The following is a 14,393-nucleotide window of genomic DNA, read 5'->3' as shown; positions in this document are numbered from 1 at the left end:
TCATAATAAATTATACGGGGACACCATTTGGACAAAATTCTAGTCCTGCCACTTACCCTTCCTTCAATCCTTCTAAGCTATTTTTACTCTAACTTCGAGGAGTTAACGCGCTGCGCTTGTTCTGTTGGCAACAATAACATGTATTCCCCTTAGAGCATCTCCAACTCAACTTCAAAAATCCAAAATGGAGCAAAAACTGCGTCAAATCTTCCTCCAACCGGACTGCAAATTCAGCGCCATTTTGATGAGGTGCTACAGTGTTGCGCCAGATTTGGCGCAGCACTGTAGATATAGAGATTTTGGTTTTTCCCAAGTTTACCCTTATAGTTTGTTATAACAAATCAAATATTCCAATTATATCCCATTTTATAGTTTGTAAATAAAATGAATATTCTTTTTGGTGTAAAATTTGGTGTAATGATTGGAGATGGAATAGTGATTTGGTGTAAAAACTACACTAACTTGGTGTATAAATTACACCATTTTGGGTTTTTGGGTTGGAGATGCTCTTAGAAGGTTTAAAAGAGATGATTTAGTTTTAATTGTTAAGGTATCAATGGGAGGGGAATAAAGGGGAAAAGGGGGGAAACCATAACATAATAAAACTGCTGAGGTTTTAGAGTGTTTCTTTTTCTTTTTAATGTTTCTTAAAGTTGTACTATGGCGCAAGAGAGAGTAATGATATCACATACAGTATGAGCAGTCATTTTATTACATGCAATAAAAAGAGCAATATTATCACATATCAATTTATTGTTTAGGTAGTTATTGCTGGTTGCATGACATCACGGGACCAGGTGTCTATAAAAGTGCAGCAATGTGTCTATTCAGGTGTCAACATGTAAATCATTTCCTCTTGTTGGTCTTTGATCAACTAGTAGACTGTAGGTAAGCTGTTGGATCAATTTGCGTGCTAACGGAGAAATGGAGATCTAATGTGTGACATCTGATGTGGAAATTTTTTTTACTGGTTTGTAGCTATTTGTGAAATTTGCATGGATGTTTGTAATCAAGTCAAGAGTAGCCAAATTTACATTTCCTGAAGGTACTGTAATTTTTCAGGATTTAAAATTATTGCAGGTACTTTGCTTTCAATATTGTTAGTTATTAGATGACGGAATTTTATTTGTTTTTTCTTCTAATTTGTGATTACTTATAGAGAAGGGCCCATTTATGTTCAATTAATCTAATATTAATGTACTATTATTCTTTAGAAAACACAGTGCAACTTGTTGTCTTCTATAAAGCGGATAGTGTAACCCATTTTGGCATTCTGCTGTGGAACTATAACAAAGCTGAAGGTCCTCAAATTTAATATTCATGATGATCGGTGCGATATTGATCAGCACTCTCCTATGACATAGTTCATAGCTGAATATTCTCTTAAAAGAAGATAATTTTACAATTACTGCCCATATGCAATTTTTTATTGTCATGCAAGAAGAATATTTACCTTGTGTTAGCAACTTTGGATATCAACCAAGTTCGAATAAAGTGATGTATGATAGATATCCATTTTGGTATATTAATGGTCTGCTTTATTATATGAATCGCAGAGCCATATGGTTAGGTTGCTTGAACAATATTAATTAACGCTATGAATTTGTATATTTAAAAAAAAAGGAAAATATGAATCTTAATTAAAGCAAAGTGGATAATGAGAAAATGCTTTGTTATTGCTGACGGTTGAACAACTATACTAGCATCTGAAAAATCATATTCTTGTGTTTAATTATTGCAATGACGTCCGAAGTATCCTCTATTATATACAAAATAAAAAAAGAGAAAAAAATGAGACAATGATCGAACCAAAACACAAACGCCATCCTAGTTCAAAGACATCTTAGTCCTTATTTTTATTCTATTTCGTCTTCCATCTCGTTTCTTCTCTAATAAATTGTGTACTTAAATACAAATAAGAGAATGTACTACTATTATTTAAAAAATGCTTTTTTTTGGTGTCCTACGGCTATGTACACAACTGTTAATGATATAGACCTTTTTCTTAACAAAAATAATATAGAACTTAGTAGAGGAATAAGTTTGGAAGAGGGGTAAAAACAACAATCTAATTCATAACTATTCCTACTATTTAGTAACTAACAAGCCATCAATTATTTCATTATTATCCCCAAGTTTTCAAAATAACAGATCCTTTCCAAAGTTCTCCTCTATTGCAATTGAACTCTCTTTTATAACTATTATTTTTACATGTGTTGATAAAGATTATTAAGGTGTTGACAAAAAATTTTTATGCACAAATGTGTGTCATATCGTATCATGCACGCATTGCATGTGGCGGATTACTAGCAAAATACAAAAACAACTTTTTTTGGATCAACAAGATTCTAGAGACCATAGACCATTATTTCCTTTGTATAATATAAACATGATATTATACATCCAAATATTTAATTAAAATTCCCTTTCACATTATATAAATCAAACTTAACTTCTTAATTTACTTTCCATCTTCAGAAAATCACATTGTAAACTGTTAATAATTAAGTTTGCTTATCCAATCATTGATTAATTAAATTCTTTTTAAGAGGGAAAATTAATTATTCCTGATTACATGTTTTCTAGCTCCTAATAATTGGAATTTTTTTAAAACAACCCTTTGGAGAAATTAATGAGCAAAATCGACATTCTCCCAAAAAATCGGCAAAATCGACCCTTTTTATCCCTGCTCAAATGAAGACGGTCGATTTTGTTGTCGGGGTTTTTTGAACTACACGGGACTACTAGTCCGGTGTAGTTAGGGCATGCTAATCCACAATTAGCCATGACAAACCAAATAGACGGGACTACTAGTCCCGTCCTTTTGGTATATATAAGTGCTTCAGCCCCCGCGACCCTCCCCTCCCCTTTTTCCTTACCTCAATTAGATCTCACGACTCCCCACAACAGATCTCGCGATCCCGCCAACCACGCTCGTCCCAGCCTCCGATCACGCTCACCCCAACCTCTGATCGCGCTCTCAACCCCAGCCTCCGACCGCGCTCGCGACGACAGGCGCCTCCGTCCACGCTCGCGACCACAACCGTCTCTGATCACATCAAACTCCAATCAAGGTAAAAAATTTCACTATTTTCTTGTGAATTTGATTATTGATATGGATGTATCAGGCTAGGGATAAATTTTGATATGAATAATATGTTTTTTGATTTAGGGTTTAATTATAATTAGGATATGAAATTTGTGGTGTGAATTGTAATTTTTTTGTGAGAATTTTGATGAATGACATGGATTGACTAGTGTTTATGATTTTGGATATGAAATTTTTTAGTTTTTATTTTGTGAAATATGATGAATAATGTGATTTGGGAATTAGGGTTTAACCATTATTTGCTTTTCAATTGAGATTAAGGTTTTAAATTTGATTTTCAATTGAGATTTTTAAATAGTTATAATAGATTAATTGCATATGATGGACTGTTGATTTTTAGTTTCGATGGCGAACTCTATACCCGTTATTTGCTTCTTCAATGGGAGCCTCAGTGTCGGAATGAATAATATGCTTATGTATGAGGGAGGTTCTAGGAAAATGTTTATGCTACCTAAGTCGTGTAATTTTGATGGAATGATGAAGAAAATACACAGAGTTACTAAAATCAATAAAGAAGAATATGCAACTAAGGTGTTCTTCAACTGTCCGATAAATGAGAATAGAACAATTGTCATGGAGATCACCGACGGTGAAGAGTTGAATGACATGACACAATTAGTCAATAAGCAAGTGCCAATTGAGTTGTTCATTGAGAAGTATTCAATTCTCAAATTTGCCCAAGTTTCGCGACCTCAAGGAGAGTTCTCCCGTATACTTGACTTAGACAATGAATGGAGTGGTTTTATGACATCTCCAAGTCAAGAGTCATGGTCTCAACTATAACATTTAAGCAGACATTCTCTTGGTGGGTGCATCAAGTACTATATTTAACAACGCTTCGGGCCACGTTACTGGTGACTTACCGGCCATATCAATTTATAGAAGAAGAAGCAAATGATGACTCAGAAGATGTTGAAGAAGATGGCGTGCAAATTGATAGCATGCATGTGGCTACTAGAATCGATGATGACTCCTGTTGGATGGAATAATTTTATGTTAACAATGATTATGTGGAAGCTGAAGATATGTTGCCCGACTAGTTTTATAATGAGGATTGGATAAATACTTTACAACCTGAATTTGTTGATGTTGGTCCAAATTTTCAACGGCCTGAGGACTTTACTTTTAAAAAAGAGTATCTATTCGAGAGCAAGGAGGCATTGATCTTTGCAATCTGATAATGGTCCATCAAGAATCGGGTCAAATTCAAGCCGGTAAAAACTAATGTAACAAAGTACCAAGTAAAATATTAATTTAATGAGAAGATTGAAGTAGAGTATGCAAGTGAGCAGGATGAGAGAAACACGAAATGTCCTTGGTTTCTAAATGCAGCTGTGATAAAATCATCAAATGGTAAAATTATAATATCTAGATATTGCAGACTTCATACATATTGCAATCCGTCGGTGGATGTCGATCATTACTCTGTATCTTCCTCTTATATATGTAAGTTAATTATGCCTAAAGTGAGAGCTGAACTTGATCTAAATGCAGGTCAAATATTTCAAAGGGTATATGATATGCGGGGCATTAATATATCTAAATATAAGACATATGATGAAAGGAGGAAAGTGTTGTATAAAATATTTAGAGATTGGGAAAATTTCTTATGAATTACTTATAAAATATCTTGAAGATATCAAGCGAAATAATCCGGATACTGAATATGAAATAATCTCCAAAGAGATCGTACCGTGGATAGAGAGGTTCACTCGAGTATTTTGGGCATTTGGTCCTACTATTAAGGGTTTCATTTTTTATCGTCCGTTATTGAGCATTGATGGCACACATTTATATGACAAGTATAAATGCGTGCTTCTTATGACGACCGGTGTAAATGCAAATGACGATTTATTTCTTTTAGCATTTGCAGTCGTGGAGGTAGAGGATTGTTCTAGTTGGAAGTGGTTCTTTGAACTTATATATAAGTTAATTCTAAGTATCTGTACGCCAAGAATAATTACTTTTATCTCAGACAGGATGAAAGGAATTATAAGAGCGTTGCATGAGGGTTATGGTGCACAATATCACCATGGATATTGTTTAAGACATATAAGAGATAATTTCAAGAAAAAGCACGATGAGATTAATTTGCAAACTCTTTTGTGGAAAGATGGGTGTGCAACTGATACATTAGTGTATGAACATTATAGGGAGAAAATCAAGTCTTTGTCATTAGATGCACATAACTGGATTGAAAATAACTTGAAGCCTCAATTCAAGCATCAATGAGCATTATGTAAGGATGGTGGTGTGCGGTTTTGTATGATGATAACTAGTTACTCCGAGAGCTTTAACGGTGTACTTAAAGGAGCACGAGCTATGCCAATACAATACTTGGTTACGAGAACGTTCTATAGGCTAAATGCATACTTCAACAAAAGGCGTGATGATGGCGTAGACTAGACAACACGTTACACACCGAAAAATGAGTCTATTTTGCATAAAAGAATTGAGGTAGCAAGATTATGTTAAATTACAGTATTCAATGACAACTAATGGAAGGTACATGATTGTGACGGTATCTACACTTTTAAACTATTTGATGTTGATTGTACTTGTACTTGTAACATACCACAACTCTAAAAAATGCCTTGTGCACATGTTCTTGCGGCTTCTTCCAATCAACCCGAAGACGCTAGAATTCCCTATAATCGGTATTATTCGTTGTGGTATTCAGCAATTCACTACCAAAAGACATATAGTGAGAGTTTTCATCCTCCCGATGATAGTCGGTATTGGCCCGAATATAATGGACCACGTCTAATTCCACCTCAATACAAGAGATAAGCAGGTCAACCGTGATTTGTGCGAATTAGGGGAACCATAGATCAAGGATGAGAAGGAGTTGTCAAGTATAAAAAATATAGTTTTTGCAAACAACTGGGACATACTCGACCTCGTTGTCCATCTAGACCCAATAGATAGTAATTAATTGGTAATAATTGAGTGTTCAAATTTTAATATATGTTAATAAAGGAATGTAATTAGTATATAGTGCTATTAATATGTGTAATAATTGTATGTGCATGTATCTACATCATGCTACCCGGGCCGGTTAGTGATGAGGTCTTATATGACCAGCCTTGACACCGTTCAGATATTATATCATTTAAAGAGGTAATTAAGTTGCTCAATACATATTATTAGTATTGTGTATTGTTATTATTACAATATTGCATTCTTATACTTTATTTCCTTACTCTACAGAGAGGCCCAAATATCGTCATGGTTGATCATAGCCTCGGCCATAGCCGTTGGCGATGAGAGGATGAGCGTATCATTACAGCTATAGGACGGGCCGGCTTCTTGGCATGTTCAAAGCTCCGTTGGATGAAGCTAGATTGGCTCATACTCACCGTTTTGATAGATAGATGGAGACTGGAGACTAATACTTTCCATTTCCGAATGGGAGAGTCGACCATTACTCTACAAGATGTATCTATCATACTCGGTCTTCGCGTAGATGGTCCTTATATTACTGGTAGTGATAAAGCTGTATGGCGGACCAAATGTGAGCGGTTGTTAGGTGTAGCTCCAGAGTCAATGCCTAAAGGGAATATTAGATTGAAGTGGTTGAAAGAGACCTTCTCAGAGTCATTGCCTATTGATGCGCCACATATATTGATTGAGCAACATGCACATGCATATATTATGCACATGATCGGTTTAATATTATTTCCAGATTCGAGTAAAGATAAAGTGCATGAGAGGTATGTGTATTTGTATTTTGAATATGTATTTCATTGAATTAACTTCTTTTAATAAATTGAAAATATTGTGAATATACTATGGGATTACCACTCCTCGAGGACTTGGACGCATGTGGTGCGTTATCGTGGGACCGTGCTGTTTTGGTGTACCTATACGGATAGATTTCCAATGTGGCATTCATACAAAACAATGACTTTAAAGGGTGTCTAAACTTACTGCAAGTATGAGGATGGGAGAAACTTCATTTGAAGCCGAGACTGTGGGTGCATATACAATTAGATGGACAAATTCCACTGGGATGCATATATCCATTTTTTAATGTTGCAAATATAATTGTAGTTATTGTTGTCGATATTAAATTTTGAAAACAACATAGATGGAATATACAAAAATGTTACGATAAGACCCCAGCTAGACAATTAGATTTTTACCGAAATGAGCTTGACCGTATGAAGGTTTTTCAGGTATATTTTCTATAAAAATGAGCCTTTTCTTTTATATGTCTTTTAGTTTTAATGATATGCAAAAAATATGTAAATTATTTTGTAGATGGAATGAGAGCCCTACACTCAGGTTCTCAATCGCCTACCATCGGTATGCACAGAAAACCCAGCTACATGGAGAGCCAGAGTTCCTCTTATATGTTTTGAGATAGAAGAGATGCATGTGCCAGACCGCGTGCTTCGACAATTTGGTCTTGCACAACATGTTCCATGATTTGTTGAAAAAATAGAGAGGAAGGCAAAGAAAGGAGGCCATCAAAAGGACTGGACAACTGAGCATAGGGATTATATACACAGATGGAATGACAGTCATTTTAATATTGTTGAGGAAATTGAGCTAACTCCCCAGGAATCGGATTACTATACTTGGTATTGGGGGATAACCCGAAGATGGATAATCCATGCACCCACAACACCGATTGATTTGCAAAAAGGATACGTGCCCCGGGGTATGGATGAGAGAGAGTTAGTAAGTATTTTCAGATTTTGATTTAACGTCCATTTTTATTGGTATTCCTCAATATTGCTAATATGTGTTTTTGGAATAATTGAAGGTAGCAGCAATAAATGATGTTCAAACCATTGCAAATCATGACATAGAATTTGCTCGAACAGATAATATAGAATTAAATTTCAAATTTAGATTTTTGTAATTTGAATTTTAAAGTAATTTTACTATTTTGGATTTTTTGAATTATCTCTCGCGGGTACATATCCCGAAGCATAGCAACATCTATCGATATATCAGTCGATAGTGCGAAGGCTTCACCAAGCCTTAAGACGAGCTCACGAATATCTTCATGATGGACGAGAGGTCATACAACAGGACAATCTCGATATTGTATACACACGTCAACCATGACAAAGCCAAGGACGACGTAGAAACAACAATGAAGCTGGACCTTCCCAACATGTTGACAGTGAAGCTGGACCATCACAACCACAAACACAACCGGATAACGAACCTATTTTGATATGTTATTTATGTCGTGTGATGAGAATGAGTATATTATGTCTTTATATCGATGTGAGATGATTTTTGGATTTGTAAATGTTTGTGGTGTGATTTGTGGTGGGAATTTGTTTGATTTATTACGATATGTATCAATATGAGTTGCTTTTTAGATTTGTACAGGAAATACAAAATGAATATGGTTGCAATGTTTTTACAGGAAATTAACATGGACCTTGCAAAAGAACGTGCACAATGTAGTGCACAGGAAATGCACGAGACTGCATTTAGATTTTGTGCCCAGGAAATGGATGGAACTACTAGTCCCGTCCATTTCCTGGAAAACAACCGAAGTCTCTGCTTAAAACTCGGGACTGCTAGTCTCGAGTTTTTAGCAGTCCCGAGTTTTAAGCAGAGACTTGGGCCCTTTCGCATGAAATGTACGAGACTACTTGGTTTGGCATGGCTAATCGTGGATTAGCATGTCCTAACTACACGAGACTACTACACGAGACTAGTAGTCTCGTGTAGTTCAAAAAATCCAACAGCAAAATCGATCGTCTTCATTTGAGCTAGGATAAAAAGAGTCGATTTGCTAATTTTTTGGGGGGAGAAAGTTGATTTTTCTTATTAATTTCTCAAATGGGTTGTTTTAAAAAATTTATCATTATAAAAAGCTACCAATATAGAATAAGGTAATAAGTGGGCCAAGACCCATTTATGTCCTTGCATCTTCTAGGCCTTATTTTTTTAAGTGTTTACTCTTTCAAAACCCAATTTTGACGCGTGAACGAATCTCTTCAGCTCCTCTCCTCCACTTGCGACCAATCCCTCGGTGACCAATTCCATAAAAAACCCGCAAGAGTTTCGATTTTTTTTGCCCCCAAAACTTAGGGTTAGGGTTTTCAGGTGCAAACTTGGGAGATGGCTTCGCCTGAAAACTCCAGTTGGGGTTTCGATTACCCTTTGATCGACAACATTTCCGTCGCTGGCGGCGATTTCGGGGTCCCTGGAAATGGATTACTCTGGTCTCCACAGGGGATCAATTCTACTCCTAGCGCTAGGTATTTTATTGTTTTATTTTAATTTTTTTTCGTTTCTTTCTTGTTTGCTGTTCATTCTAGTAGTTTTGATATGTTGATTTATAAATCTTAATCTTATTAGTGATAGCCATATTGATTTTGGTATTATTTACAAGATTTGAAAAAGAAAAAGAAGACAAAAATCATTCTAGTTCAAATGCTAGTGACCTGTACACCGGTGGCCAAATTGGGGGAATATTGTTAGTTGAATATTTTATTTCTCAAACCACTAAAAATAGTTAATCTCATTTACTTGACCGCTAGATTTTTATTCTAGACGTCCCAATAGAATGTTTGGTTGATCTTGGGGTTTAGAGAGGGTACTTGATGCTTCTTGAATTACACTTGAATCTTGAATTATGGAACGGGAAGTTCAAGATTAATAGGTTTACACTACACAATGGCATGTGCTCCTGTATGTTTGTTTCCTCTCTCCTGCATGAAAGAGGAGTACAAATTATTGATGAAATTTGCTGCCTTAACTTTTATACTGTTGGTAAATGAGCTCTCTTCAGTGCATATTGCTTATGGTGTTATAGGGAATGCATCTACTTTGATTGTTACTGCTCTATAGCAATCTTAACCGAGTCATGCCACCAATATTTGATGCAATTTATAAAGTGCTACTTCACCTCGCTAACTACCTGCTATTGACATCAACTTGTGCGAGAGGTGACAAGATGTTTAAGCCTTTAAGGGTCCTATGTGATTCCTTTTTGCTCATTCTAGGTCTAATATTAGAAATAAGTACCATCATTTTGAAGAGAACTTCAATGGGAAAGAAGAATAGTAGCCTGTTATACATTTTATGAAAATGCTCCATCAAAAATTTAGGAGCTTAAGTTTCTAACTGATGGTTTATTTAATCAGGCTTCAGAATTTGTTGATGGTTGGATATATACGTGGATTTAATTAAATTAAGATTGTAAACTTGTATAGGAACTCTGGATACAGTAGAATATTAAAGAACTCTAATTTTAGTGGTTTCCATTTTATATTTTTATATTTTTTTATATTTGATACAATATGACATCTATCTTTCTGAGTTTACTTCTTTAATAATATAGTTGTAGATGGATAAATAGAGAAGCTAGCTGAGCACTTAAATTATACTAGAATAGAAATAGATTTATAAGACTTCAAAGTTTCAAGAGTTTTTATATTGAACATACTGAAAACGAACTTCAAATATGTTAAAAGGTTAAAAGATCTTAATACCATTATACCTCTGTAGGAAGAAAGGTAGGTGGGCCATGGCTCTAAACTATTTGCTTTTATGAGTAGTCATTATCCATTCATCTTGTCAATTTGTCAAAATTTTCCCTCTCACGCCACATTCTGTTTCCTCATACTAATATGATTATTTGTGCTGTAATAGTATGGAAACTGGTGGCAACTTGGTAGACTCTGCTGCTGTTAAAGAATCTGGCTTCAAGAAACGGTTTGACTCCTGTTGATTGTGATCTCACTATTTTGATTTAGATTTTCTTGTTTTACCTTTGTTTCTTCTGCAAGCACTAAGCATTGGACTTGTAGTGTGAGGTCAGAATCTGGCAGTGTACCTGGCTCTAAAGCTTGTAGGGAGAAAATGAGAAGGGATAGGTTGAATGATAAGTATGTTTAATCTTTTTATGATTCTTCGTGGCATACCTATACTTCTGTTACATTATGTCCTGACCTTGTCTTTCTTATTTTAAATTATACTGTCCTTTTTTGTGGCAGGTTCCTGGAGTTAGGATCCATATTGGAGCCTGGAAACCCTAAAACAGATAAAGCAGCAATTTTGAGCGATGCTGTTAGGATGGTGACTCAGTTGCGAAGTGAAGCACAAAAGTTGAAAGATTCTAATGAGAATCTCATGGAGAAGATCAAAGAGCTGAAGGTCAGCACACTCATCTTTTTTATTGTAATTTATATTTAATAATTATTTGTATCTATGCATGGCTTAGAAGTTATAATAGACATGTCAAATCTTGTACGGGATAAGTTGTGTATGTTTAGACATTCCCTATTCTGTGCTCATTCTCCATGTGAATCTATTGGTTGATGGATGGAACATTAGTTCCATTAGTTGATTCCTTAGCCATGTGGTCTCATTACTTTTATAATTGTATCCATTGACCTTGCTTATGGCATCTGATGCATTAGTAGATTGGGATGCCTACTCAATAGGTTACCATTACATGTTTATTGTAAAACGGTATATGATGTAATTTCTTTAATAATTTGCCACTCTGTTTTTGGCATGCAAAAATGCATTGTTTGCACAAAGACCATCTCTTATTGTCCATTGTGTCATTCTACTAACCTGGATAACAGTTTGTCATAATTGCAATCAATGTTTTAGGATATGGAAGACGCTAAAGCAGCTGTCGTGGCCTTTTTTCGATTACTAGAGCATTATTCATTCTATGTATCAAGTTGGTAAGTTTGAACAACTTAGGTGTGTCTAGTATCTTTGGTTGTCACTGTTGTAGGTTCAAGCAGGTATTTGGTTCTTTCGTCATGCCATTTGGATGAGATTATGATATAGTCCTGTCACACCGGTCAAAAGTTAAAAAATTATTGTCTAAAATTGAAGGAGTCTAGGAGTTAATGTGTTTACATATGGTTGGAGGAACTTACAGTTTCGGAGGAAAGAAAGAAGAGGTGGGACAGTTAGAAGATGATAGAAGCGTGGGACTGAAAAGGATCTTGGAAAATATCACTTTAAATAGTTTCTTCAAAGTAAGGTAATCTGTTCTTAAGACATGATTTCATGCATCTTAAACTTTTAGCAGGAAAAGGGGAAAAAGACCATATACGTGGTACCGTCAATCTGATATGGTATTGTCAATATGATACTAAGGTGTCATGTCATTACTGGCGATAAATTAATTTAGCTTATCGTGTGATACTAGCTGTTGAGAGTTAACAACTTAATGACACCTTAGGTACGTCTGCAAATAGCACCCTTACAATAGAATTTGGGAGAATTTTGGGACTTTATGCTTTGTGTTTGGTGTAGTGCATTGATTTTTCTGTTGATACTTGGGTAGCGGTGGAGTAAGTTTCACATATCTTTTAGAATTGTCAAATTTTATATCTGAACAATGTGTAGTCTATTCCTTTATACAAATAGAAGGACCAGAGAATTCATTCATGCTACAGTAATTTCAACAGTAATATACTTACTGTAGTATGAACAGTCGAACACTGTAGCATTTTAAAACATCTATTCCTTTGTATAGATAGGAGGATCAGATAATTCCTATTCATGCTACAGTAATTTCAACAGTAAAATAATCACTGTGGTATGAACAGAGGAACACTGTAGCATTTTAAAAAGCGAGATACTGTAGCAAACAAAAGAACTTGTGATTGCTTTTATGAACAGTGACCCCTATTAGTGTAGCACACGCGAATACTGTAGCACTTTTCAAAATGCGAGACGCTGTAGCAATTCAAAACACTTTGCAAAATGCGAGATGCTGTAGCAATTCAAAAAACTTACTATAATATTTACGAAACATGATTGTTGTAGCATGAAAAAATTTATCATCGTGCTTTGCACGGACCGCAAACTAGTTTAGTTTTATATGGAAAAGATTTGAACTATTGGTATTCAGAGCTGAGATGGCACCATGAATGCTTTCTATATTGTCCTGTGCGTATCAATATATTGTTGTCATATGTTAAGATTGGATTAGGATCTAAAGGCATGCTCTGCCTATTATAATAAACGGGCACAGTCGATTACATGGTAAATATATAAAGACTTTCTCCAAACAATTTCTTTTACCTCTTATTATCTAGGAAAGTAAATACATGGGCTCATGGAAAAAGACATTCATGGTTTATTGATGCATGAAAAGTTCTAAATAGTAGCAATGCAACACCGAGGGCACAATAGGTAGTCTTGTATCTGATACTGACATGACGTGGACATGGGTTTTTTAACACCAAGTCGCTGTTATATGAACTGACGTAAATGCTTATCCTTATGAGCTAAGGTGATGATTGGATTAAATCTGTTACTGCAGTCGGAGAAGAACGAGCTCCGTGATGAGAAGCAGAGACTAAAGCAAGAGAAGGAGAATCTGGAGCAGCAAGTTAAATTGTTGAATTCTCGGCCAAGCTTCATGCCTCATCCTCCTGTAATACCAGCTGCTTTTGCTCCCCAAGGGCAAACTGGAACCCACAAGATGATGATGCCCGTCATTGGATATCCTGGATATCCCATGTGGCAGTTTATGCCACCTGCAGATGTTGACACCTCACAGGATGCTGCATCTTGCCCCCCTGTGGCTTAGGCTTTATAGGATGCTTAGTCTGTAACTGCTGTTGGAAGCTGTTGGAAGCCTCGTGTAATTGTCCATGAAAGATCCTTTAAGACATCAGTTGGTCGTTGCTGTTTAATTTCATGTTTTAACATTGAGGACAACTTGTTTTAGTTGTTCGGTGTTCATAACTGGTGACTATTTGGTTTAAGTGATGAATATCTTGATCACTTATCCCCTATCATTACTGTGAATCCTGTCACCGATTCTAGTTTTTTTGCGTTCCGAAGAAACGCTTGAAAGTGTTAAGCCTGTAGAAGTAAAAAATATATGCCATCCTCTGTTTCTTTAAACAATTGATTCTTTCTCATTACGGAGTGCTATGTGGGAAATTTTGTCCCGTCAGCCGTCGGGTATGACAAACCTAGATTTGAAAGTTCGGCATTGCTTTCAAGTTTCAGACTTGGTGTCTATTAGGATATCAATTTTCTTCTGATTTATCTGTATCTAGACTAGTACTTTAGCTGTTAGTGGAGCGGGGGTTGTTTGCATAAGTATCAAATACTTAGATGACTATTTATCTAATTTGTTGTTCAAATTTGATTCAGAATAGCATTTTAATGTTGATATTCTTATAATACACTATTCAGATATAAGTATTCATATATCAATTCATTTGTCCATTTTTGTTTGTACACTTAATTGTTAATACTTTGTGTTGTTGCATATATTATGTTTTCATTCCTCTAATTTTTTTTTAAATCTAGATTCTAA

At 35.4% G+C, this 14,393-nt stretch overlaps 2 protein-coding genes across 2 annotated transcripts; both read left to right on the top strand.

The window, feature by feature from the left end:
* Positions 6,518-8,759, top strand: LOC109834751. Its single transcript, XM_020402772.1, has 2 exons — positions 6,518-6,822; positions 8,462-8,759. The coding sequence occupies exons 1-2, from the start codon at positions 6,518-6,520 to the stop codon at positions 8,757-8,759; spliced, it is 603 nt and encodes a 200-aa protein (XP_020258361.1).
* LOC109833305 (transcription factor ILR3) lies at positions 9,043-13,975 on the top strand. The gene is made up of 5 exons (XM_020400921.1): positions 9,043-9,342; positions 10,739-10,801; positions 10,897-10,974; positions 11,083-11,242; positions 13,383-13,975. Exons 1-5 carry the CDS (start codon positions 9,203-9,205, stop codon positions 13,650-13,652), a joined length of 711 nt encoding a protein of 236 aa, XP_020256510.1. The 5' UTR covers positions 9,043-9,202; the 3' UTR covers positions 13,653-13,975.

The sequence above is a fragment of the Asparagus officinalis genome, chromosome 3 (genome assembly GCF_001876935.1).
Source record: "Asparagus officinalis chromosome 3, Aspof.V1, whole genome shotgun sequence".
In the NCBI taxonomy this organism is placed as follows: domain Eukaryota; kingdom Viridiplantae; phylum Streptophyta; class Magnoliopsida; order Asparagales; family Asparagaceae; genus Asparagus; species Asparagus officinalis.
This window is presented reverse-complemented; position numbering and strand designations above follow the sequence as displayed.